Source organism: Bombina bombina, chromosome 6 (genome assembly GCF_027579735.1).
Source record: "Bombina bombina isolate aBomBom1 chromosome 6, aBomBom1.pri, whole genome shotgun sequence".
Lineage (NCBI taxonomy): Eukaryota > Metazoa > Chordata > Amphibia > Anura > Bombinatoridae > Bombina > Bombina bombina.
In genome coordinates this window covers 581696102-581720472 of record NC_069504.1, presented here as the reverse complement: position 1 = coordinate 581720472, position 24371 = coordinate 581696102, and the positions used below count along the sequence as shown (strand labels likewise).

General features: G+C 38.3%; 1 protein-coding gene and 1 pseudogene across 1 annotated transcript in view; both read left to right on the top strand.

Annotated features, from left to right (window-relative positions):
* Positions 1–3508, top strand: part of MPHOSPH10 (M-phase phosphoprotein 10) — a 94505-nt gene extending 90997 nt beyond the window's left edge. Inside the window, exon 11 of the mRNA XM_053717554.1 lies at positions 3200–3508. Within this exon, the coding sequence (XP_053573529.1) occupies positions 3200–3349 (150 nt within the window). The 3' untranslated portion in view covers positions 3350–3508. The remainder of the gene's footprint in view (positions 1–3199) is intronic.
* A 12184-nt stretch (positions 3509–15692) lies between these two features.
* LOC128664523 (methylmalonyl-CoA epimerase, mitochondrial-like) overlaps positions 15693–24371 on the top strand; it is a 79497-nt pseudogene continuing 70818 nt past the window's right edge.

Sequence of the window (24371 nt, the reverse complement as noted above, 5' to 3'; positions counted from 1 at the left end):
ATAACTCTTACTTTTCACAAGGGTCCCCCCCCTCTTTTTCCTTCTCCCCCCCCCCATTCTGACCAAAACAGCTACAGTCTGTTGACTTCCCCATCTCTCTCTTTTCTATTCTATAACTCCAATTATTGCATTTCCTATTTCAGTTACCAATTTTCTTCTACCCATCTTGGTCCAAAAGCGGCCATTTTCAATGCCAAGTTCCTTTCTCTCACTGTACAAGTTTGCAGGGTTCAAGAGTAACCCTTAGCACCATTAGAGGAACATGAATAAGATTAGTTAATAATATAAAACAGAGGTTTCAATTACCTGCCTAAAAAGATTTATTACCAGACCATTTATTATATGATGTCTCACTTCTGTGAAATATTGTCTAAGTTCTTACTATTGTGTTTTATGGCACTTCATGTATGTTAAATTTCTTCCTACAACCTCAATAAAAAATTAAAAAAAAAAAAAAAATTAAAGGGACATGAAACGCAAGTTTTTTTACCTTGATTCACCGAGTGTAGGAAAAAAACCCCGTATTTTTTACTTCTTTTATCAAATGTCAACATTTGTTCACTTGGTATCATTTGTTGAAAAGCTGGTAGGTAGGCTCAGGAACGAGCACAAGTCAGGGGCACTGAATGGCAGCAGTTTTGCAGCAATGCTTTTAACAATGTTATACAGTTCATTGTGTAAACACCAAAAGCATTCTTGCAAAACTGCTGCCAAATAGATTTCTAGATATGTACATGCTACCTACCTAGGTATTCTCTTCAACAAGGAATACAATGAGAATAAAGTAAATTTGATTATAGAAGTACAATAAAACTTTAAAAAAATGTATGCTCTATCTGAATTATGAGGAAAAAAAATAAGTTCCATGTCCCTTTTAATGTTAGATGGAATTAATCAAGTGAAAGTGTATAGTTTGTTTTGGGTATGGTGCTTCATGTAACGAAAAACATTAGTAGTTACATTCTCAAGGCTTTTCTATAACATAATATTGCCTAACATGTTAACTGTTTTAGTAGACTGAACTCCCAGCTAAATGTAATTTAAATTTTGTATACTGTAGAACTGTTAATGCTGATGAAGCATTGGGCCTTTAACCATTTTATTGCTGTCCATTTCTTTGAGAGAGGTCAAGACATTATTTACAATGATTTTCTGTTAGCATTGCTGGAATGTCTGCACTGAATATCACTTGCTTTGTACATTTTTTTCAGTAAAATGTAAGAAAGCAACTTTTCTTTGACTTCGCTAACAATTTTGGGTCATAGTCTGTGCTCGTCTCTCCTAAACAAAGCACATGAAACCTCAATGCAAAGTTGAAAATAAAGTGCCATTCTAGGGACATTTTTAAAATTCAGCCTCCTGCACCTTTTCTATATCATGCAGCAGGTATGGTAAAAAAGTTATTTTAAAATTAATATTCTTTCTGGCCAGTTTGAAATGGCTGCCAAGCTCAGCCCACAGATGACATCACAATCTGGGCTGCATATGGCATCCAATCACAAAAGGCTCACTAGTTGAATTCAATAGACTACCAATGCTATTCAGCAGAGTGCCTAGATACTGCCCAGACCATGATGTCATCAGTGGGCTGAGCTTGGCAGCCATTTCAAAGTGGCCAGAAACAATATTCATTTTAAAATAACTATTTTTTACTGTTACTGCTGCATGATATAGAAAGGATGCAGGAGGATATTTGCAGCTTAATCTAAGGTAAGACTTTAAGATGACTAAGGTGTAGACCAGTGCTTTCCAAACTGTGTGTCGTGACACATTAGTGTGTCGGCGGCAGTGTGTATGTGTGTCCCTGCTTCAGCACAAATTTTTTAAAATTTACATTTTTAAAAAAAAAAATGTTTTGGTTTCCGACTTTCCGCCTGCATATCACGTGATTGATACCTAGTGGGTCACAGATCATCTTAACCTATTGGCGCAGCTCACCGGGAACTGAAACTATTACCATTGACGGCTTTGGTGGCACATTGGCTCCTGATTGCACGTGTAATTTCCTCAATCGGCTCGTGACTGCATGTGTAGTCAGTGAGTGGGATAACAGTGTGTTTGCAGCGCGGACAGTAGTCAGTCGGACTAGGGCAGCAGCTTAAAGGGCCATAATACCCAAATGTTTAAAACACTTGAAAGTGATGCAGCATAGCTGTAAAAAGCTGACTAGAAAATATCACCTGAACATCTCTATGTAAAAAAGAAAGATATTTTGCCTCAAAAGTTCCTCAGTAGCCACCTCCCATTGTAAAGGATTTCTAAGCAGCATTTTAGTGTGTCTGTCCTGGGACAGCTGAAAGGATGAGCCTCGTGAACTCTCATATTATTTCACCAATCAGGTAAAGGAAGCTTACTATGAAATCTCATGAGAGTTAAGTCAAATCGCATGAGATCACAGTAAGAGTTCATGACCTCAGCACTGCTGATGCTGATTGGCTGCTGTTCATTTCTTCATTTTTTTTATTTTTTTTTACCTGCAGCTGGGAGCAGGTGAAGTATAACTTTTTACACAGAACTTACTCTGCTGAGCTGAGGAGATTGTGAGGTAAAATATCTTCCTTTTTTACATAGAGATGCTCAGATGATATTTTCCTGTCATCTTTTTACAGTTATACTGCATCAGTTTCAAGTGATTTAGCATATGAGTATTATGTCCCTTTAAACGCTGAGCTGAAGTCAGAAGTCATAGTGTTTTTTTTGGGGGGGGGGTATGCAGCTAGTAAGTAGTTATTGGTGTTTTTAAACTTTTTTTAATTCTTGAACATACATGCTGTTACTTGTAAATACATTTCGTTATTATATAATTTCTGTATGAGTCCGTATCTCTTAAAACAAGTTAGTTTAACCTCCTGTTTGCTAGTACAACTGAATTACTGTGTCGCGAAATGATGTAGGTCTAAAAAGTGTCACCAACAATTAGATCATGTAATGTTTTCAGTAAAATTTCCCTTTAAATATTTATGATGCAAATAGCATTCCACATGTTGTAGCTTATTATCACTATTCAGGCCCAGTAAGCACATATTCTGTTCTGGACATATGGATTATTTAAGTAATAATTTGGGACTGCAGGAAGCTAACAGCATAAATCGAAAAACATGTTAATTTCTTTCATTTCTGTTGAGTACTGCATAAAGTTATTACTATATAGCTTACCTTGTACACATTTCATCTAATATTTTTCTGCTTTCTGTTTTAGGATGAAGGGAAGGATAAAGCTCTGAAGTCTTCTCATGCATTCTTTTCTCAGCTACAGGATCAAGTCAAATTACAAGTCAAAGGTGCTAAAATGGCGCAGAAGAAGTCTAAGAAAGAGAATGTACTGTCTGCCCATAAACTTAAACTATAACACACCATTGTAAATTCTTAAGCGAACTTTTTTTTTGTTTGTAAGAAGAGACAGCCAAGCATATTTATATAGACTGAAATGTGATCTCTGAAAGTTGGATGTATTAAATATCTGTAAATTCATACAGAAGTTTTATAAAAAATAAAATCTGTTTGTAAATTTCTAGTCTTATATTCAATACTAGTTTAAAATGTATGAATTTAATAGTCTTCCTTTTCTAAGTGCTTTAAACACAGACCAAAAACAAAATGTATGCTTGCCTGATAAATTATTTTCTTTCCTGGCATGGAGAGTCAACAAATCCATTCAATTACTGTTGGGAAATTCATCGCCTGGCCACCAGAAGGAGGCAAAGAACACCATAGCCAGAGCTTAAGTATCCTCCCATTACCCATACTCCCCCAGTCATTCAGTCCAAAGGATTAAAGGAAAGGTAGAAGAACACCAGAGGGGTATATAGGTGCCTGTGGTTTAGAAAAAATAAAGAAATGCCGCCAAAACAATAAATAGGGCGGGTCATGGACTGTCCATGCCAGGAAGGAAAATAATTTATCAGGTAGGCATAAAGTTTGTTTTCTTTCCAATAGCATGGAGAGTCCACAAATCCATGCAATTACTGTTGGGAAACCAATACCCAAGCTAGAGAAGAGACAGAATGGACAGAGAGGGAGAACTAAAGGCATGTGGACCTAAACTGAAGGCAGCACTGTTTGAAGAACCTGTCTTACAAAAGAGTGCTTCAGCTGAGGCAAAAACATCAAACTTGTAAATTTAGAAAAAGACAATTAGCCGCCTTACAGAAATGTTACATGGATGGTTTGTTCTTAAAAGCCCAATTAGAAGACACCGCACGGAGGAGGGAGCTGTAATCCTCTTAGGAGGTTGCTGACTAACTTCCTTATAAGCCAAACGAATGACACTCCTTAATCAAAAGGAAAGTAAAGTTGCAGAGGCTTATAGACTCATAAGTCTACCTGTGTACACTATGAACTAAGCAGGAGACCGCTTAAAATCCTTAGCCTGGAGGTAGAACATTAAAGGAACAGTCTACACCAAAAATTTTCTTATTTAAAAAGATAGATAATCCCTTTATTACCCATTCCCCGTTTTTGCATAACCAACACAGTTATATTAATATACTTTTTACCTCTGTGATTACCTTGTATCTAAGCCTCTGCAGACAGCCTCCTTATCTAAGTGCCTTTGACAGACATGCAGTGTAGTCAATCAGTGAAGACTCCTAAATAACTTCACGGGAGTGAGCACAATGTTATCTATATGGCACACATGAACTAACACTGTCTAACTGTGAAAAACTTTCAAAATGCTCTGAGCTAAGAGGCGGTTTTCAACGGTTTAGAAATCAGTTTGAGCCTAGCTAGGTTTATCTTTTCAAAAATACCACAAAGGGAACAAAGCAAATTTGATGATAAAAGTAAATTGGAAAGTTGTTTAAAATTGCATGCCCTATCTGAATCATGAAAGTTTAGTTTTGACTTTACTGTCCCTTTAAGGCACCCACAACTTCCAAGTTGATAAACAACCGTCCTTTCTAAAAAGGACTAGGACAAAAAAAGAAGGAAATACGATTTCCTGGTTGATAATGCGACCAGAAACAACTTTAGGAAGAAATCCCAAATACATTTTCCAAGATTTAATAGATTAAAAGGACAGTAAACCTAGCAAATAATGTTATATAATTCTGCACATAGTGCAGAATTATGTAACATTAGCTTACCGCCATGTTTCTAAAGCTAAGGGTTATATAGATATTTTGCAACGAAAACAAAACGCCGCACCTGGCTCTACTGAGCGGGTCTGTTTTCTTCTAAGCTCATCTGGGCACTCTGTCTAATCGCAGCCGGCCTGATCGGGCTATTAAACTCAATGTAGCTCGTTCCCACGACCAGAGCGGGAGCGAGCTACATTGAGTTTAATAGCGCAATCGGGCGCGCTGGGACTAGACTGCTTGCCTGCGATGGGCTTATGAGAAGATAACAGACCTATTCAGTAGAGCCAGAAGCGGCGTTCTGTTTTCGTTGCGAAATATCTATATAATCCTTTGCTTTAGAAACATGGAGGTGTGCTAATGTATTATAATTCTGTACTATGTGCAGAATTATATAACATTTATAGGTTTACTGCCCCTTTAAGAGCAACAGAAAGGATAGGCTCAAACGGAGCCTGTTACAGAACACAAAGAACCAGATTGAGGTTCCAAGGAGGAGGAACAAATGTTAACACAGATCTTTATCTGAACAGGGCCTAAATAAAGACTGAATGTCTGGTAGATTAGCTAACTTCTTGTGAAAGAAAACCAAAAAGACAAATTGTCCCTTTAAGAAAAAAGAGGCTAACCACCTCCTTCCAAAACTCTCTTGGAGAACCGACAGGATCCAAGGAAAAACCTTGAGACCTGTACCAGGAAATAGGAGCTCCAGACCATATGAAATCAAACGATACAAAGGCTTATGAGCCTGGAACAGAGGGATAAGGACCCTATCTGAGAGAACTCTATATCCAGGGCAAAGCGTTTAGTCCCACAGAGATGGCCTCAGAGAAACTAGACTTAAGAAGGAGCGGGTCTTGGTCTGTCTTCAGAGGCAAAACTCCACAGAGGAGAGGATGATATCTTCACCAGTAAAACCAAGTCCTGCAAGGCCATTGCTAAGAGGGAGTGGAAAGCTTCCTTCATAGCTGTTAGGAATTGTTAGCATGACTAGCGCCATCTTGTTCTTCGCCGCCATTTTGTCTTAGGCATCCATCTTGTCTAATGAATCTTTTATTATAGTGTTTTTTTATGTAGTGAGAAATATGCTGATGTTAGGGAGACTTGCATAGATAGAATAGCCCTGAGAATGACGATGTACTTGGATGCATTGTTATCTCTACAAGATGTCAAACGGCTGTGATTTGTGCTGGGCTAGGAGGCCCAGTTACTGTTATCTGAAGTTTGGTATTTCTGTAGAAATGACTCCCTAACACTCCTTTTCTTCCAATTATATTTTAAATGAGTTTCTTTGTTCTTATAGAAATACTATGTAAGATGATGTAATTATGAATACGTCACTTGTTAACCCGATATGCTGTAACTCTTGGCTATAAAAGTGCCTTACAACTTGCAATAAACAGAATAGTTTTTGGGATCATAGCTGCGTGGTCTGAAATCTAGTCTCCTGGATATCCTGAACAGGTAAGTACTAATTTCCATCTGGTACGGTGTGCCCGATGCCCAGTTCTGAACTGACACCCCCTCCTGAAAAAACACCTAACAATAGCTAAAGACCTTCTCATGCCACCCAAAGGAATGGAATTATCTACAAACAAAATGTTGACCGACCTGTCAACTGAAAAATTGGACAGACAGACCACAGTCCCTTAGTTTTCAGTGAACCCATAGACCGGACCCCAGACCAGAAGGTAGACTATCGGATACACAATCTCTCACAACAGTCCCAAAAGGCACAAGCTTCGAGATCCAGGAGAGCAAACTCTTAAATGGAAGTCCAGGGGCGATCAGAAGGAAAAAAGTCTGCAATATCTGTGCTCCCTAAGAGAGCAAAAAGAATAAGAACCATGGTAGCTACCATGAGGTCCACTCTTCCATACATAGAAACACTGATTGGCATGTTGAAGACCAAAGCGTAAGGCAAAGCCAAGAATAGACTGACTCGCCTTAGATTCTCCTAGAAAATCTACATGTAAATTGGAGAAAAAACACCCTAGAAAAACTAAATAGGGTACTCTGTCAAGGGATATCTTCCACCCCGTCGTCTTGAAAAGAGACAAGAGCTCTGCGGTTCCTTGAAGAACCTATATGGAATTGTGGCACGTGACATTGTTTGTTTCATGTTTAGCGATGTGTGTTAACTCTTTAATTGGATTGTTTTTGTACACGACAGAAATAAGGAGTTTATTTTAAAATATATATATATATATATATATATATATATATATAAAATTGTGTTTTCCACTTTTTCTGAGACCTTCTCCTCTGAAAGATATTACTATTGGGGAGTATGTTGACATTGGTCATTTTACCACATTTCTGCAGTGTCCGCAACATATTAGGACCCACATGGTGTACTTTTGTGGTCTGGTTTGGGGACTTGCAAGCAGGAGTTTTTGCATATTCGATTCCACATGCTACTGCAGTGTCGTTTTCTCCTGTCCCTCATGCATCCTGTGTTTTATTAACAAGTGGAGGTCTCCGACTATTTTTTAGTATGACGAGTAAATTATAAGAAAGCAAGATTGCATTTCCTATATTGCATAAGAAATACCCATCTCAGCTAAGGAGGCTGGATAGTCATTCCTGGGGTTAAATTGGCTTTCAGCTGGGCTACGAGACTCGCTGCTTTCTTAGTGGGTAGTTGCTTCCTTCAAAGATTCACTATATCACTGTTTGTATGTACTAAATCTAATATAGTTTCTTTACGTGTTGGTTCTTTTACTAGTTGCTCAAGAGATTCCAGGATATATTTACTTCTAGTTGATTTGGCAACAGGTACTTCCCAGTCTACATCAGGCATATTAAAGTCCCCCACTACTAATAACATTGCCCTTAATTGTAATTTTGGCTATTTCGTCAATGAATAAATTGTCTGATGCTTCATACTGTAATGGTTTACTCCTATTCTAAACACCTGTTTCCCTTCAGTTTCTATAGTTACCCAAACACTTTCTACATTGTCATTTATTTCTACAATTTCAGTTACTTTAATAGTCTTTCACGTACAGAGCAACTCCGCCCCCTTTTTTTCCTACTATTTTTTTTAAACAAGATGTAACCAGGTATCAGTAGCCTTAAACTTTGAGCTATGTGTTTTGGTGAGGTCTTCTAGGTCCGAAGCCCTTTGTTCTACTTCTTGCAACCTGTAGGATAATTGTCTGATTTCTTGGGTTAAAGCTAGAATGTCTTGCTTAATCTCTGATCTAAGGGTGTCAAACTTAGGGGCCAGGGCTTCAGAGATACTAGCTACCAAAGCTTGGGTTCCTACCATTTCAGCAGGGTGTGGGGGATTGGCAGGAGCTGAATCAATATCTGCGAGGGTATCTAGTGTATTCTTAGTTTTCCTGTCTCATTTGGTCGCCATAGCTGGGGAAGGAGTTTTAGCTTGTGAATTAAGGAATTTATCCATGTGCTGTTAGATAGTGAAGTAGATGGGGAGTGATCTCCCTGACCAAAAACGTAAAAACATGACGAGAAAAAAAAAGCACTCAAGAGAAAAAAAGGGGAAAACCCTTGAAGAAGGAAAGAAGGGAGGTGAATAAGTGTCTGGGCATGAATTTAAAGTGAAGGAAAAAAAAAATGGGGGGAGGGTGAACTTTAAGTTAAGCCCCTATACCCGTTGTGGCGAACCAAGAATAGCAAGTTAATTGATTCTGTCAGAGCCTATCTCAAGAAGTTAATTTAACCGCACAGTACGTAAATTAATATTGTTACAGCCTCTAGAAAAGGAAGATAGCTACAGCAGCCTAAAGTTCTATGACATACACCGTTAGAATAGTAAACTGTAAGCCTATCAACCTATCCTAACACAAAAAAATTATACATTGTCACAGGGGTAGTTTTCGCTGTAAAAGCTTTCTAACTGTTGTTGTTTGAATATATGAATGTGAAGCTCCTCTGGATTGTTTCCAGAGTTGCAGTCAAGATAAACACATAGACCTGGCCCTTAGGTCCAGATACACTTTTGAAAGCCTTCTTTCTGCTTTAACAGTGTCAGTTGAATAAAAATATTCCAACAAGAACTTATATATTAAGCTGTTTAGCTGCAGTTCCTAAGAGGACCTGTTAAAACCAAGCACAGGCATCCGCTGCTAAATCCACACGTTATTTAGAAATAATGAGCCCTCTGCTCTTTTGTTTTACCATACAGAAGCAGGTGTTTTATACACTCTTTACCTCTAGTTAATAAAATATGAAATCCACACAAAGGGGAAATTTAGTGAAACAGGCCACTATTAGAACTCCTTCTTGTAGTCGATCTATTGTGTGCTATATTTTCTAGAATCTGCCTCAATCTTGGCCACTGCTATTAGCCAGGTGTTTCTGGAACCAGCCCTTTTTTCTTTTTACCTTTTTTTCTACCTTTTTATATTTACAATAATTGAACCAATTGTCTACGGGGCCAGACTCCTAAGATGGGCTCCAAAAACTGACACAACCTTTTTTTTATTTCTTCACGGTTACTCGTAAGGAGTTTAAATGTTTACATATTAGACTGTTACAAATTTTATGTTTCTAGATAAAACACTTATTTTTACAATCAGTGGATCCTATGTATAAATTTTCTACTGTTAAAGTCAATGATTTTAATTAATAATTCCTCTTTCCTTTTGTTGTATCTTGAATATGCAATTGTACCATACAATCTATACAATCAACTAGTCTAGGAGACGTGTAAGGGACATAGAATTTAGGGATTAGGCAAAAGATAAAATTGTACAGTTACCAACCCAACAACTCTTATCATTTTTAACATTTCCTTAGAGTCCGGCTCGCTTTCAGCCCCTATTATTGGTTAGATATTTACTAGAGCCAGCTTTTTACCCTTTTATTTTACACAGATTGCAGCAGTTATCTAGTAAACCTGGTTCTTTAAATCGGAGTTAAAAGATTGCTCTATAAAAATCAAATGGAAACACAATTGCTTGTAAAAAGTTGCAATGTTAGAACATTCAGCTATTATAAGCAATATGTTTCTAAGTGAGGCATATACTTTTGCAGCCAGTAGGTGTCACATGTAAATCTCCTACTGATTGGACCAGCAACCTAATTTGTAATCCCTCTTCTCTTTATCTTATCATGCATATACAGATATGCTACTCCGTAGCCCTAGTAGTAAGGGAGAGAGAGTTTAACAGTTAGCAGCAGGTATATTTCTACAATTCACCCGGTCAAACTTGCAGCTTGACATTATTTACTGTATATCCAATGATACTGCACAAGGAAAAAAAAGGAAAGGACGTTCATGTCAGGGGGAAAGAGAAAAAGAAAAAAAAATATCTTTCCAGATCAGCAAAACCTTAGCAGTCCATTTTCTGCAGGGAAAGATTAAGTCTTAGATGGTCCATTTTACCTTCCTTGACCCGACCCTTATACCAGTACCATAAGTGTCCTTATTCACTACCCTAGCTCCCCCCCCCGTAATACCTGAAATAAATACGCCACACCATTGTTTGCCAATAAAAAAAAAAAATCCTCAAAAATACAACTTGCCTAATAATTCTGCACTCCCTGTATGATCTAAATGCCTGGGATTTCCATCTCCCCAAATTTTTTATCTTTTCCTCTGAATACCCTTTCTCTGCCGCGCTAGTCACAGCCCCTATTCGAAAGGAATGCGGCGCAATCTGCATGTGATCCCATCCCAGCTTTTTTGTCACCATTTCTAACACATTTTTAAACTGATACTTTGTCAGATTGGACCATCCATGTGTCTTAAAAATGGCCTGCCCTCCTCATGCTTTGTTCCTAACATCTCTTTTACTCTTGCTACTGGGCATGTGTTGCTCCCTGTCTTTCTCATTGCCACCCACGCTCCTTTTCCCTCTCTGTCTGTTTTTGATTTCCTTACTAGCATCATTATGTTGTCCCCGTATAGCCTTACATCTGAGTTTTCCACTCCATTTTTTGCGTCCACCTTACTTGTTGCTATTAATTCCCCTATCCTAAATGCTCCTCAGCAGACCATAGCGAATGCGGCCTTAAACAACCTAGCTTCCCCCCTATCTCTGAAAACCTCCTCCAGTATCATTATCATTCTTCCCAACCTTTCCTCTGTGATTGGTTCCCTGTCATCTGACTTTTTAACTTCACCCACTTGCCATGCTCTTAACACCTTCCTGACCACAAATGATTTTTTCATGTCCTCCTTGTCTCTTAGCTTTGCAAAGAAAGATACTCCTGCTAACGCAATGCTGACCGGACCCCTATCGCGTTACCCTTAAATCGTAACCACTGCTTCCAATAGGTATCGTATGCCCTCCAGGTTCTTGGGGCCAAAGATTTTCCAACCAGTTCTCTTATACCTTCTATGCGTTCCCAATCTGCCAAAGAAAGATGGGGCAGCATTCACCTTCTTTTCTAGCGGCAGGCGCGGCCCTTCTAAACACCACCCAATTAGACCTCGACAAAGCTTCGGCTATTACATTTTTATATTCTGCAATGTGTTTCACTTTAAAACAGATGTTCAGCTGTAAGCATTTTAGCACTAAGTATCTCAAATACTTTATTACCGGCATTGAAGATGCTGAAAGGTTGTTAATCACGTCTACTACTCCCTGATTATCCGACCAAAACGTTATGTTTTTATTTTTCAGTGTTTCTCCCCACAGCTCTACTGCTACCACAATGGGGAATAATTCCAATAAAGCCAGGTTCCTCACCCATCCGCTGCTTTCCCAATCTGCTGGCCACTTGCCCATACCCCATCTCCCCTGTAGATATGCACCGAAACCTGCGCTCCCTGTCGCATCTGTGTAAAGCTCTAACTCGTTTGCTGCTGCTGCTCTTGGCCATATTCTGATTCCGTTAAACTCCGCTAGAAATGTATCCCACACCCTCATATCTTCCCTCATTGCTCCTGTCACTCTAATCATATGCTCAGGCTTTTTACCCTTGCTGTTCCCAATTCCAATCTTCTCTTGCAAATTCTCCCCACCGGTATGACCCTACATGCAAAATTAAGCACTCCCAGCCGCTTCTGCATCTCCCTTAGTGTCACCTTTTTCTGCCCTACCATTTCCTCTATAAGCTGTCGTGCCTTTGCTATTTTTTCTTCTGGTAGCTCGCATTGCCCTTTTACTGTATCAATAGTTATACCCAAAAATGACAACCGTTGGCATGGCCCTTCTGATTTTTCAGCTGCTACTGGGACTTCCAGCTCCTCTAGCATATCAAGTAACGCCTTCTTCAACCCTGTGCATGCGCTGTTCCCTGCTGCGCCCACTACCATGAAATCGTCTAGATAATGTCCGATTCTGTCTGATCCCGTTCTTTTTTCCAACAACCAGTGCAGAAATGTGCTAAATTTCTTAAATATGGAGCATGAGACCGAGCAGGCCATTGGCAAACATTTGTCTATGTAAAAAATTTTGTTGAATCTACATCCCATTAGTTTGAAACTGCACCGATTTAATGGTAACAGCCTAAACGCTGACTCTATGTCTACCTTTGTCATTAATGCGCCCTTCCCTACTTCTTTCACCATGTGCACTGCTGAACCAAACGATTGGTACTGTACTGACGCATCTGCCTTATCAATTGCATCGTTTACTGACTTTCCTCTCGGATATGACAAGTGTTGTATCATGCAAAACTTTCCCTTTTCTTTTTTGGGTACCACTCCTAGGAGTGATATCACTAATCCCTCTATAGGTATTTCCGTAAATGGTCCCGCCATCCTCCCCAATTTTATTTCCTTTTCTAATTTTTCCTGCAGTACCGCCGGGTACTCTGTTGCAGATTTTAAATTCCTGAATTGTTCTGCCCCGCACACTTCAGTTTTTACTGGCACTAACCCTTTGTTAGCAATGCCCTATCATCTTCCTTATTATAGTCTACTAACTCTTTTAGTAGCCTTTCTACCTTCAATGGTGTTTTGGCCATTCCCCATTGCTCCCCCACTACAGTTTCCCCCCTGGCCACGAAAAAGCTGCTTGTTACCCCCTCCATTACTTTTTTTTTTTTTCAAAAAAATTTCTGGGAATTCTGTTGCTGATTTCAAATTCCTAGCTTGCGCAGCTCACTTAACCATCCCCTTAACTGGTACCACAAACCCCATGATCAATCCTTTTATTAATATAATTCTTTCCTCCTCTAAGGGGTATTCTGCTAGTTCCTTTATCAATTTACCTACTTTCAGCGGGATTTTGGCTATGCCCCATTGTCGTGCCACTGTTGGCGCCACTGCACCCGCGAAAGGGCATTCTGCCAAAATTTCCATTACCGTTCCATCTACAATCTACCCCAGCGTGCCCCCCCACAATATCTGCATACATGTTTATATTTGCACGTATTCCCCCTGTCACACCTTTACTCATTAAAAGCCCAACATTCCTTTACCTCTGTTTTGATTGCTTTAATTGCCCCATTGGTTTCCCCACTTGGACATCGGACACCTTCATCAATCTAGTCCACATGTCGAGTATTTTTACCCCAAAATCCCTTCTTCCTTTATCCCCCAGTTGCAAATTACCTCTCCTAAATTCCCCATCATAGTCCTTCCAGACGTAACCCCCGCATGTTATATAACAATCCGCTATCAGGTGAATGTATCTTAATACCCCATTTACTTTGTCTGGGATAAGAGTTAAAAAACACTCGGCATATAGCAGTATACCTTTGACCCACTCTGGGAATGTTTGCCTTGACTTCCTACCCTTGTCATCACCTCTTGATTTAAGTGCTAATTCAGAGTAAATGCTATTGTATTGTCTTGTTATCTTGCATTTGCTTATTATGTATATCTGCTGTGTTTACTGGTCCTTTAATATTTAGGCCCAAATTAAAATAATTCCTAATTTCTGAACAGGTTATTTTTTATAAACACAGTGATTATATTTATGCAGTAAATAGAATATTGATAATGACCAGATATATATTAATTGATTATTACCATATTAAAATGATAATATAAAGCAAGGTATAGAACTATTTAGATTATTATTCAATTAAATCGTCTGTATCCTGGATATGGTCACAATATTATTAGTAATTAACTTTCAATCAAAATGAAATAACATCAACTATCACAATTTAATGTTACTAGATAGAACAATTTATAATTAGCCAGTAACATTAACCAATTCGGCATATGGCTTATTTAACAACGTTTAGCTAGCAAATCTCAAACCTAATGGAATTTCCAGGAGGTATAATATAGCATCTAACCAAAATAGTCTTGTATGAGTTAAATAATCAACTAGAGCAATGTATACATTATTAACAATTCAATATATCAACCAGTACAACCAGTACAGCATTAATAAGTCTAATCTAGCCACAATACAATTTCTAAACCATTTACCAAAAACTAAAAATTAACTTATGAGTATAAAATACAAAAACCCTTTTCTACAGTAATAAATTTACTAATGCTAGTATAATTATTATATAGGATACACTGATCTATTTAAAGGGCCATAATACCCAAATGTTTAAACACTTGAAAGTGATGCAGCATAGCTGTAAAAAGCTGACTAGAAAATATCTCCTGAACATCTCTATGTAAAAAAGAAATATATTTTACCTCAAAAGTTCCTCAGTAGCCACCTCCCATTGCAAAGGATTTCTAAGCAGCATTTTAGTGTGTCTGTCATGGGACATCTTAGGGGATGAGCATCGTGAACTCTCATATTATTTCACCAATCAGGTAAAGGAAGTTTTACTATGAAATCTCATGAGAGATAAGTCAAATCTCATGAGATCACAGTAAGAGTTCATGACCTCAGCACTGCTAATGCTGATTGGCTGCTGTTCATTTCTTCATTTTTTTTTTTTTTTTTACCTGCAGCTGGGAGCAGGTGAAGTATAACTTTTTACACAGAACTTACTCTGCTGAGCTGAGGAGATTGTGAGGTAAAATATCTTCCTTTTTTACATAGAGATGCTCAGGTGATATTTTCCTGTCAGCTTTTTACAATTATACTGCATCAGTTTCAAGTGATTTAGCATATGAGTATTATGTCCCTTTAATATTAATTTATAGACATAAAATACACCTTTAAATCACAGCTTCAGCTATGCTATTGCTATAAAGAAAGCGTAAGTTGTAATACCTCTTTATACATTACCAGCTAGCAATTTAGCAATAACTGAAACTTCAGCATCCAAAGTTCTTTCACAATTTCTTAGAAATTACCCTGCTCCTTAGAGCCATTTCTGCAACAAAATTTGGTAAGTAACAAGAAAAATTGTTAATGTGCTTCACTTCCTGCTGCTCTGCCTTATAATACCTGCCCCTTAAGTACCGCATCTTTACACCTACCCCACCTTTCCTTTGTTCCCTGTTCTTCCTTCCTTCCCCCTATGCTCCTATGCTCCTATCTCCTAAGCCGGCCTCCTCCCCCTCTCTCCTAAATCCCAGTTAACCCCTTCACGTCCGTTATAGAAGCCCCCAGCCTTAGTTTCGCTCCTGTCATATGCACTCCCGCTTTTTATAAGACAAGGCTAATTGCAAAGAAGGCCACATTTAATTCTAACTCCCAAGCTGATATACTAAGTGACGTGGAGAGAGACCCCCTCACTGTGGTAGCTGTTTATGCATGATGCCTCCTAGAAAATTGCAACTTGGCATTTCTTGCTTTTAGCCGTACACTTCATTTCCCCGTGAGCATGGCAGCTCAAGGAAGTAACAGAGAGAAAGAGACATTACCTTTTGCAGAGTTGTTGTACTTAGGATTCCCCTCCGTTGTAATGGACTCAGCGGAGCCTCCAGCTAGACTGGCTGCACAGAAAGAACCCTGAATCCTTATCGTCCCAGGAGTAGGCACCAGGAAGTTTCCGCTTGTAGGACCCTCTCGCTCCTCCACTCGTAGCACCGGTGGGAGGAGGAGTCGAGGTGCATGCTTCCTATCCCCTAGAGCCTCCCTCCTGGGCTCCGGACAGTAGCAATGGATGCAACTGTGTTTTCCTCAGTCAGCAAGCTGGATCACGGAGCGTCAGTCCCCTCTCACGCAGCACCAGTGGGAGAGGGAAGGTGCAAGGGCACTCAACTCACTATGTTGCAAAGTTTTTACTACACATATAATCAAACATTTTATATTAAAATCTCAGTGTTTACTGTCCTTTTAACCTGTTTCTGCTTTTAGGACGTTCCATGCCAGCCTAACTGTGCTGGGCTTTAGTGCCATAAGGGCAGCATGGAAAATCCTAGCAGTTTTGCTGTCATGAAGCTATAGCTACTTTCTTAATGGGATCGTCCTAGGCACTCCCCCTGACCGGATCCCATCATTCAAATCATGTGATCATTCATTTAAGTTTTTGACTTATTTGTTTACATCAGAACTTTGTTCCGATGTGGACAAATAAGTCCCAGCAGGAAGGTGTTAAGTACTTTACATTTGTTGTTTTTCTTTGTCATTTAATATGTTTTATCCAACCCTCATTCACATATAACTTGGCAAATTAACCGTTATATAAAAATAGACCAAGACCAAACAAATACATCTCGTTGTTCATCCCTGTAGTTGAATACAAAACAAAATGTTACTTTTCTACAGCAGCATACCTTAATTGTGTATGCAAAGAACACAATGATGTTCACAGTCTATACAAATATAGAGGTTAAAGGGATAGTAAACGCCAAAATGTTCTTTTATGATTCAGATAGAACATACAATTTTAAACAACTTTCCAATTTACTTCTATTATCAAATTGTCTTCATTCTCTTGTTATCCATTGCTGAAGGGATAGCATTGCACTACTGACAGGAAGCTGAAAATATCTATTTAGCCAATCACAAGAAACAAATGTGTGCAGGCACCAATTAGCAGCAGCTTCCCACTAGTGTATGATATGTGCGTATTCATTTTTTAACAAGGGATACTAAGAGAACGAAGCACATTTGAAAATAGAAGTGAATTTAAGTCTTAAAATGACATGCTCTATCTAAATCATGCAAGTTTAATTTTTACTTTCCTATCCCTTTAACTAGAAACTGCATTAGCAATTTAATTTTAATAATCTGACGATTTACTGCAAACCAACATGTTATAGCACACAGCAATCTATTCATTAGACACATCTGAAATGTGTATGGATTATTTGTGCAAAATCATTGTTACGGATGCCAAGCCGTTCAGTATTCATTTCATAGTTTAAATATCATAAAAACATTTTTTTTTATTAGTTTAGAGCTGTAACATCAACAACATAAAAAATAGTAGTGGTTACTGCCAGGTTATCCTAAGTACCTATGATTCGGCTAGATTACGAGTTTTGCGTTATGAGTGAAAAAGCAGCTTTATGGGTTATAACGCTGCTTTTTCACTACCGCTGCTATTACGAGTCTTGCCAAAAAAGCTGTACTGCACACTTTTTGGGCCATAACGCAAATGAACTTATGCATTTGCGTAAAGTCTTTTTTCAATGGGACTTCCATAGCGCCGATATTACAAGCTTTTTCTGGGAGACCAAAAAGTGAGCGGTACAGCCTATCCCGCAAGATTCGTAACGCAATCTAAAGTCAGTAGATATGAGTTTTACGTTACAAAGCTGTAGCATAAAACTCATAACTAAAGTGCTAAAAAGTACACTAACACCCATAAACTACCTATTAACCCCTAAACCGAGGCCCTCCCGCATCGCAAACACTCAAATAAAATTATTAACCCCTAATCTGCCGCTTCGGACATCGCCGCCACTAGAATAAACATATTAACCCCTAAACTGCCGCACTCCCGCATCACAAACACTAGTTAAATATTATTAACCCCTAATCTGCTGTCCCTAACATCGCCGCCACCTACCTACATTTATTAACCCCTAATCTGCAGCCCCCAACGTCGCCGCCACTATACTAAATTTATTAACCCCTAAACCTAAGTCTAACCCTAACACCCCCTAACAAATATAATTCAAATAAATCTAAAGAAAACCTACTATCATTACCTAAATAATTCCTATTAAAACTAAATATTTACCTGTAAAATAAACCCTAAGATAGCTACAATATATATAACTAATAGTTACATTGTAGCTAGCTTACGTTTTATTTTTATTTCACAGCTAAGTTTGTATTTATTTTAGCTAGGTAGAATAGTTACTAAATAGTTATTAACTATTTAATAACTACCTAGCTAAAATAAATACAAATTTACCTGTAAAATGAAACCTAACCTGCCTTACACTAACACCTAACCTTACACTACAATGAAATAAATTACATTAATTAAATACTATTACCTAACGGCTAGATTACGAGTTGTGCGTTAGGGTAAAAAAGCAGCGTTAACAGGTTCTAACGCCGTTTTTTTACACCCTGCTGGTATTACGAGTCTTGCAGGTTTAGGGTCACCGCATACTTTTTTTGGCCTTACCGCAAAATGACTTACGTCCCTTGAATTCTAGAATTCTATCAGCCAATCGGAATTAAAGGTGAAAAAATCATATTGGCTGATGCAATCAGCCAATAGGATTGAACTTGCATTCTATTGGCTGATTGGAACAGCCAATAGAATGCAAGCTCAATCTTATTGGCTGATTGGATCAGCCAATAGGATTTTTTAACCTTTAATTCCGATTGGCTGATAGAATTCTATCAACCAATCGGAATTCAAGGGAAGCCATCTTGGATGACGTGATTTAAAGGAACCTTCATTCTGGAAGAAGATTTCGATTGAAGAGGATGCTCCATGCCGGATGTCTTGAAGATGGAGCCGCTCCGCGCCGGATGGATGAATATAGAAGATGCCGTCTGGATGAAGATAGAAGATGCCGTTTGGATAAAGACTTCTGCCCATCTGGAGGACCACTTCTGCCGGCTTGGATGAAGACTTCTCCCGGCTTCTTTGAGGACTTTTTGCCGCTTGGATGAAGACTTCTCCCGGCTTCGTTGAGGATGGATGTCCGGTCTTCAAAACTGTAAGTGGATCTTTGGGGGTTAGTGTTAGTTTTTTTTTAAGGGTTTATTGGGTGGGTTTTATTTTTAGGTTAGGGTTTGGGCAGAAAAAGAGCTAAATGCCCTTTTCAGGGCAATGGGGAGCTTATTTTTTTTTAGTTAGGATTTTTTTGGGGGGGTTGGTTGTGTGGGTGGTGGGTTTTACTGTTGGGGGGTTGTTTGTATTTTTTTTTTACAGGTAAAAGAGCTGATTTCTTTGGGGCAATGCCCCGCAAAAGGCCCTTTTACGGGCTATTGGCAGTTTCGTTTAGGCTAGGGTTTTTTTTTTTTATTTTGGGGGGGCTTTTTTATTTTGGTAGGGCTATTAGATTAAATGTAATTAGTTTAAATATCTTATAATTTATTTTTTTATTTTGTGTAATTTAGTGGGGGGGGTTGTAATTTAGGTAATTGTATTTAATTAATGTAATTTATTTAATTGTAGTGTAAGGTTAGGTGTTAGTGTAAGACAGGTTAGGTTTTATTTTACAGGTATATTTGTATTTATTTTAACTAGGTAGTTAGTAAATAGTTAATAACTATTTAGTAACTATTCTACCTAGTTAAAATAAATACAAACTTGCCTGTAAAATAAAAATAAACCCTAAGCTAGCTACAATGTAACTATTAGTTATATTGTAGCTAGCTTAGGGTTTATTTTACAGGTAAGTATTTAGTTTTAAATAGGAATTATTTAGTTATTAATAGTAGGTTTTATTTAGATTTATTTGAATTATATTTATGTTAGGGGGTGTTAGGGTTAGACTTAGGTTTAGGGGTTAATAAATTTAGTATAGTGGCAGCGACGTTGGGGTGGCAGATTAGGGGTTAATAAATGTAGGTAGGTGGCGGCGATGTTAGGGGTGGCAGAATAGGGGTTAATAATATTTAACTAGTGTTTGCGATGTGGGAGTATGGCGGTTTAGGGGTTAATATGTTTATTATAATGGCGGCGACGTTGAGGGCGGCAGATTAGGGGTTAATAAGTGTAGGTAGGTTGCGGCGACATTGGGGGCGGAAGATTAGGGGTTAATAAATATAATGTAGGTGTCAGCGATGTTGGGACAGCAGATTAGGGGTTAATAATTATAATATAGGTGTCGACGATGTCGGGGGCGGCAGATTAGGGGTTAATAAATATAATGTAGGTGTCAGCGATGTCGGGGGCAGCAGATTAGGGGTTAATAAGTGTAAGATTAGGGGTGTTTAGACTCAGGGTTATGTTAGGGTGTTTGGTGTAAACATAAATTTTGTTTCCCCATAGGAATCAACGGGGCTGCGTTACAGAGCTTTACGCTGCTTTATTGCGGGTGCTTTTTTTCAGCCTGCTCTCCCCATTGACTTCTATGGGGAAATCGTGCACGAGCAAGTAAAACCAGCTCACCGCAGCTTTCAACAGCGCTGGTATTGGAGTGCGGTATGGAGCTCAATTTTGCTCTACGCTCACTTCTTGCCTGATAACCTGTAATACCAGCGCTGTAGGGATGTGAGCGATGACAATAACGTGCAAGTTAGTACCGCACCCCTCATAATATACCCTTTACTTGAATTGTGGAACCTCCGTCTTTCAAATATGAGGCCCTATGATATATTATTATTTAACCCCAGACAGGATCAATAAGTGGGCACAAAATGGAATGAGACGTAAATGTCCTAAGTGTGAGGTGGAAGGGGCAGACTTGGTTCACTGTTTATGGGCATGTACAAGGATCAGGCAGTACTGGGGTAAGATTAACTACTGGTTAAATAGAAGTCTTAAAAAAGATGTTTCAATTACTCCCTATTTTTTTATTTTTTGATGAAGTATCCGACCCAGAGGGGAGACCAAGTGTTAATTAATATGTCCATAATAGTTGCTCGTAATCTAATTCTCAGGAAATGGGGTTCTAGGAGGATCTTGAGTATTGCAGAATTTGTTAGTGCTTTAAAATTGCAAATAAATATAAAATTACATGACTATAAGTTACTTTCGGAAAACCATTTAAGAAATTATTTTAGAAAGTGGCTTAAAGTGATCCTGGTGTGGCCTTTGGCAGATCAAATGCGTTTTATCTCTCCATTGAAGAAGTCAGTACATTTCCAGTTATTGGTTATTGAAGGAGTTCTTCCTACACTATGGCTAGAATCATAAGAGAAATGGAGAGGGATATGTTGGGGTCTTTTGGGGAGCCAGGGGAGCGGCATGCCGAGACTTACAGAAGGCAGTGGAATTAATTATTTTTTTTCCCTGACCCCCCCCCCCCCCTTTTTTTCTTTTTTTTTTTTTTTTTGGTTTGTGAGTGTAAAAAAATGGTATCCACTCAAGGTTAAAGAAAATATTATGATGAGCATTTGGAGAAAATCAGTATGAACAGTGTTGTTTATTAATTTATGAGTTATTCTCGTTGCCCTTTAAAGGGGATAACAGTCGATGCCGATGGTTGATTTTTTAAGTTAGGTATTATAGGCTCAATCAAAGTAGGAACTATACCTGTATCATGGTTCTATATAAATTGACATGCAATTTATCCCCAATTATGTAAATATTATGTCAGTAATGAATTTTCCTTCTTTTTTTCTGTAGCCTGAGTTGGATCGTAAATAAAAGTAATGCTGTGTGGCATTTAAAAAAAAATAAAAAATTATATATTATTATGGTAAAGGGTTAATAAAGGCCTCTTATAATGTGTTGTAACCACCAAAATAGAACTAATTCTGAGATTGGTATCATTATTATGTCATTCCACTGGCAGCATTGTGGACACAAGACTACTCATTTGAACGAGCAGAGTTGCTGCTTTGAAATCAGGGGTCTCAAGTTTTTTTTATGTATTTTGGAGGGCAAGATGTGATTAGCGGATAGTCATCTGGGCACGTGAGCACTTCTTTGAAAGAGTGGACTCTTGTCTTTCAAAAGAGGGGTTATTTGCAAAGTTGTAGTTATTTTGGGGTGCAAGGACACATTTTAAAACCCAGGACACTGAAAAAGGCACACATTAGACCAATTATTGAAATTTGTATGGCAATCATCGGCTATTTTAAATGCTATGAGGCCCCTCATTTATGGAAATAATCTTCTACTTAAAAGGGTATTTGAAAATAGGTAATACCCTTTTACATATGAGGGGTATTGTGTTGTGTGCTGTCTTTAAGGGATAGAGGCTCCTCTGGGTTTACTGCCCTAAATACAGTAAATACATTAGGTAGGTGAATGCTATTTTTATGCAGATCACTTATTTATGACAGGAGAATAAGATCCCATACTGGAAAGAGGGGGTTCCCCTATTCTTAACTGGGGTTTCATGCCCCTCTCTGTTTTGGGGGGTATAAAGGCTCTAAACGTGTCCGCTCCTTCTCAAATATTGCATAGATGTATATTTGATGATTGAGTATTTGTGCAAATTCATTGTTACGGATGCAATGTTTAAATATCATAAAAACAAACTGGTAAGTATGTTGGAAGGTTATGACTGAGAGGCTTTTAGCAGTAATATTTTATTCCTTTGCTCCATTATGCTTACATGCTATTGGTCTCTTTCATAGGACTGTTATGTAGAAGCCACATGTTAATGCAAGCTAGAAGTATATCATCTTCTCAGTATCTGGCTTAGAAAATTCCTACCCTTCCATGGAAACTGGGGCGCCTCAATCATGTAGCCATAGCAGTCCCTGACTTGAAAAAAGCACGTTCCTTATATCAAGATGTATTAGGGGCCGAAGTAAGCAAGACTGTCCCGCTTCCTAAGCATGGAGTGTACACAGTTTTTGTGGAGCTAGGGAACATAAAGCTGGAACTTTTGCACCCTCTTAGGCAAAAAAGTCCTATCTCTGGCTTTCTGCAGAAAAACAGAATGCATCATATTTGTATTGAGGTAATAACAATAACCTCTTTAATAAAGGTTTAATTCATGTAATTGGCAAGAGTCCATGAGCTAGTGACGTTTGGGTTATACATTCCTACCAGGAGGGGCAAAGTTTCCCAAACCTCAAAATGCCTATAAATACACCCCTCACCACACCCACAATTCAGTTTTACAAACTTTGCCTCCTATGGAGGTGGTGAAGTAAGTTTGTGCTAGATTTCTACGTTGTTATGCGCTTCTCAGCATGCTGAAGCCCGGTTCCTCTCAGAGTGCAGTGAATGACAGAGGGATGTGAAGAGAGTATTACCTATTGAATGCAATGGTCATCCTAACGAGGATCAATTTCATAGGTTCTCTGTTATCAGTCGTAGAGATTCATCTCCTACCTCCCTTTTCAGATCGACGATATACTCTTATATACCATTACCTCTGCTGATTGGGTATTTGCTATCCCATACGTCACTAGCTCATGGACTCTTGCCAATTACATGAAAGAAAACATAATTTATGTAGGAATTTACCTGATAAATTCATTTCTTTCATATTGGCAAGAGTCCATGAGAACCACCCTTTTTTATGGTGGTTATGATTTTTTTGTATAAAGCACAATTATTCCAATTCCTTGTTGATGCTTTTGCTCCTTTCTTATCACCCCACTTCTTGGCTATTTGTTAAACTGAATTGTGGGTGTGGTGGGGGGTGTATTTATAAGCATTTTGAGGTTTGGGAAACTTTGCCCCTCCTGGTAGGAATGTATATCCCATACGTCACTAACTCATGGACTCTTGCCAATATGAAAGAAATGAATTTAATACTTAGGTATGTGTACCGAGCGCTAAAGTTTATAAAAAGGCCTTAAGCTTACTAACAGATTAGCCTCCTAGCAGGCTAAATAGTAGGTAACAGAATAGGGGGCGATAGTAAGCGCTGAATAGCTTAAAAGGCTGGAAACTAAATTCTGGCGAATAATTTATTCCATATGCATTCAAATTAAAATCACAGATAAAATGTTAAAACACAATGTTCATATATAAATACAGTAAAATTCTGTTCATGGATCCATGAAATATTCCAGGAGTTTTGTACCTGGCTACTTTAGTTATACAAAACCTTGAATGTAGCTATCTTCATAGTTCTTATGTGTGTTTAGGATAGATTAATAAGTCGGTTACCTGACTTTGGCGTTCTAGATATGGTTCTATTGTCAGTGGATGAAAAAAATGTGTGGACTGTGGTTCAGATCAGACCAATGTGATGTGTAACAATAAACAATAAACAATATATCAACTTTCAAATAAACATTAAAATCTCAGCACATGATGGTGTAAAAACATTTGTTCAAACTTCAATATAAAATTAAAAAAAATAATGCAATAATCAAAGGCGTGTGAGATCCGTTACCGGACCAAGTGGAGGAGGGGCTGTGAAAGAACGTGACGTTGATGCAAAAAGTAGGTGTTTAACCCCAGAGAAATGTGAATCCACACTAGCGCTAGTGAAAGAAAAAAAATTTCAAAAAGAAAAAAATATATAAAAAATATATATAAAAATAAAGAAATATAGAAAAATAT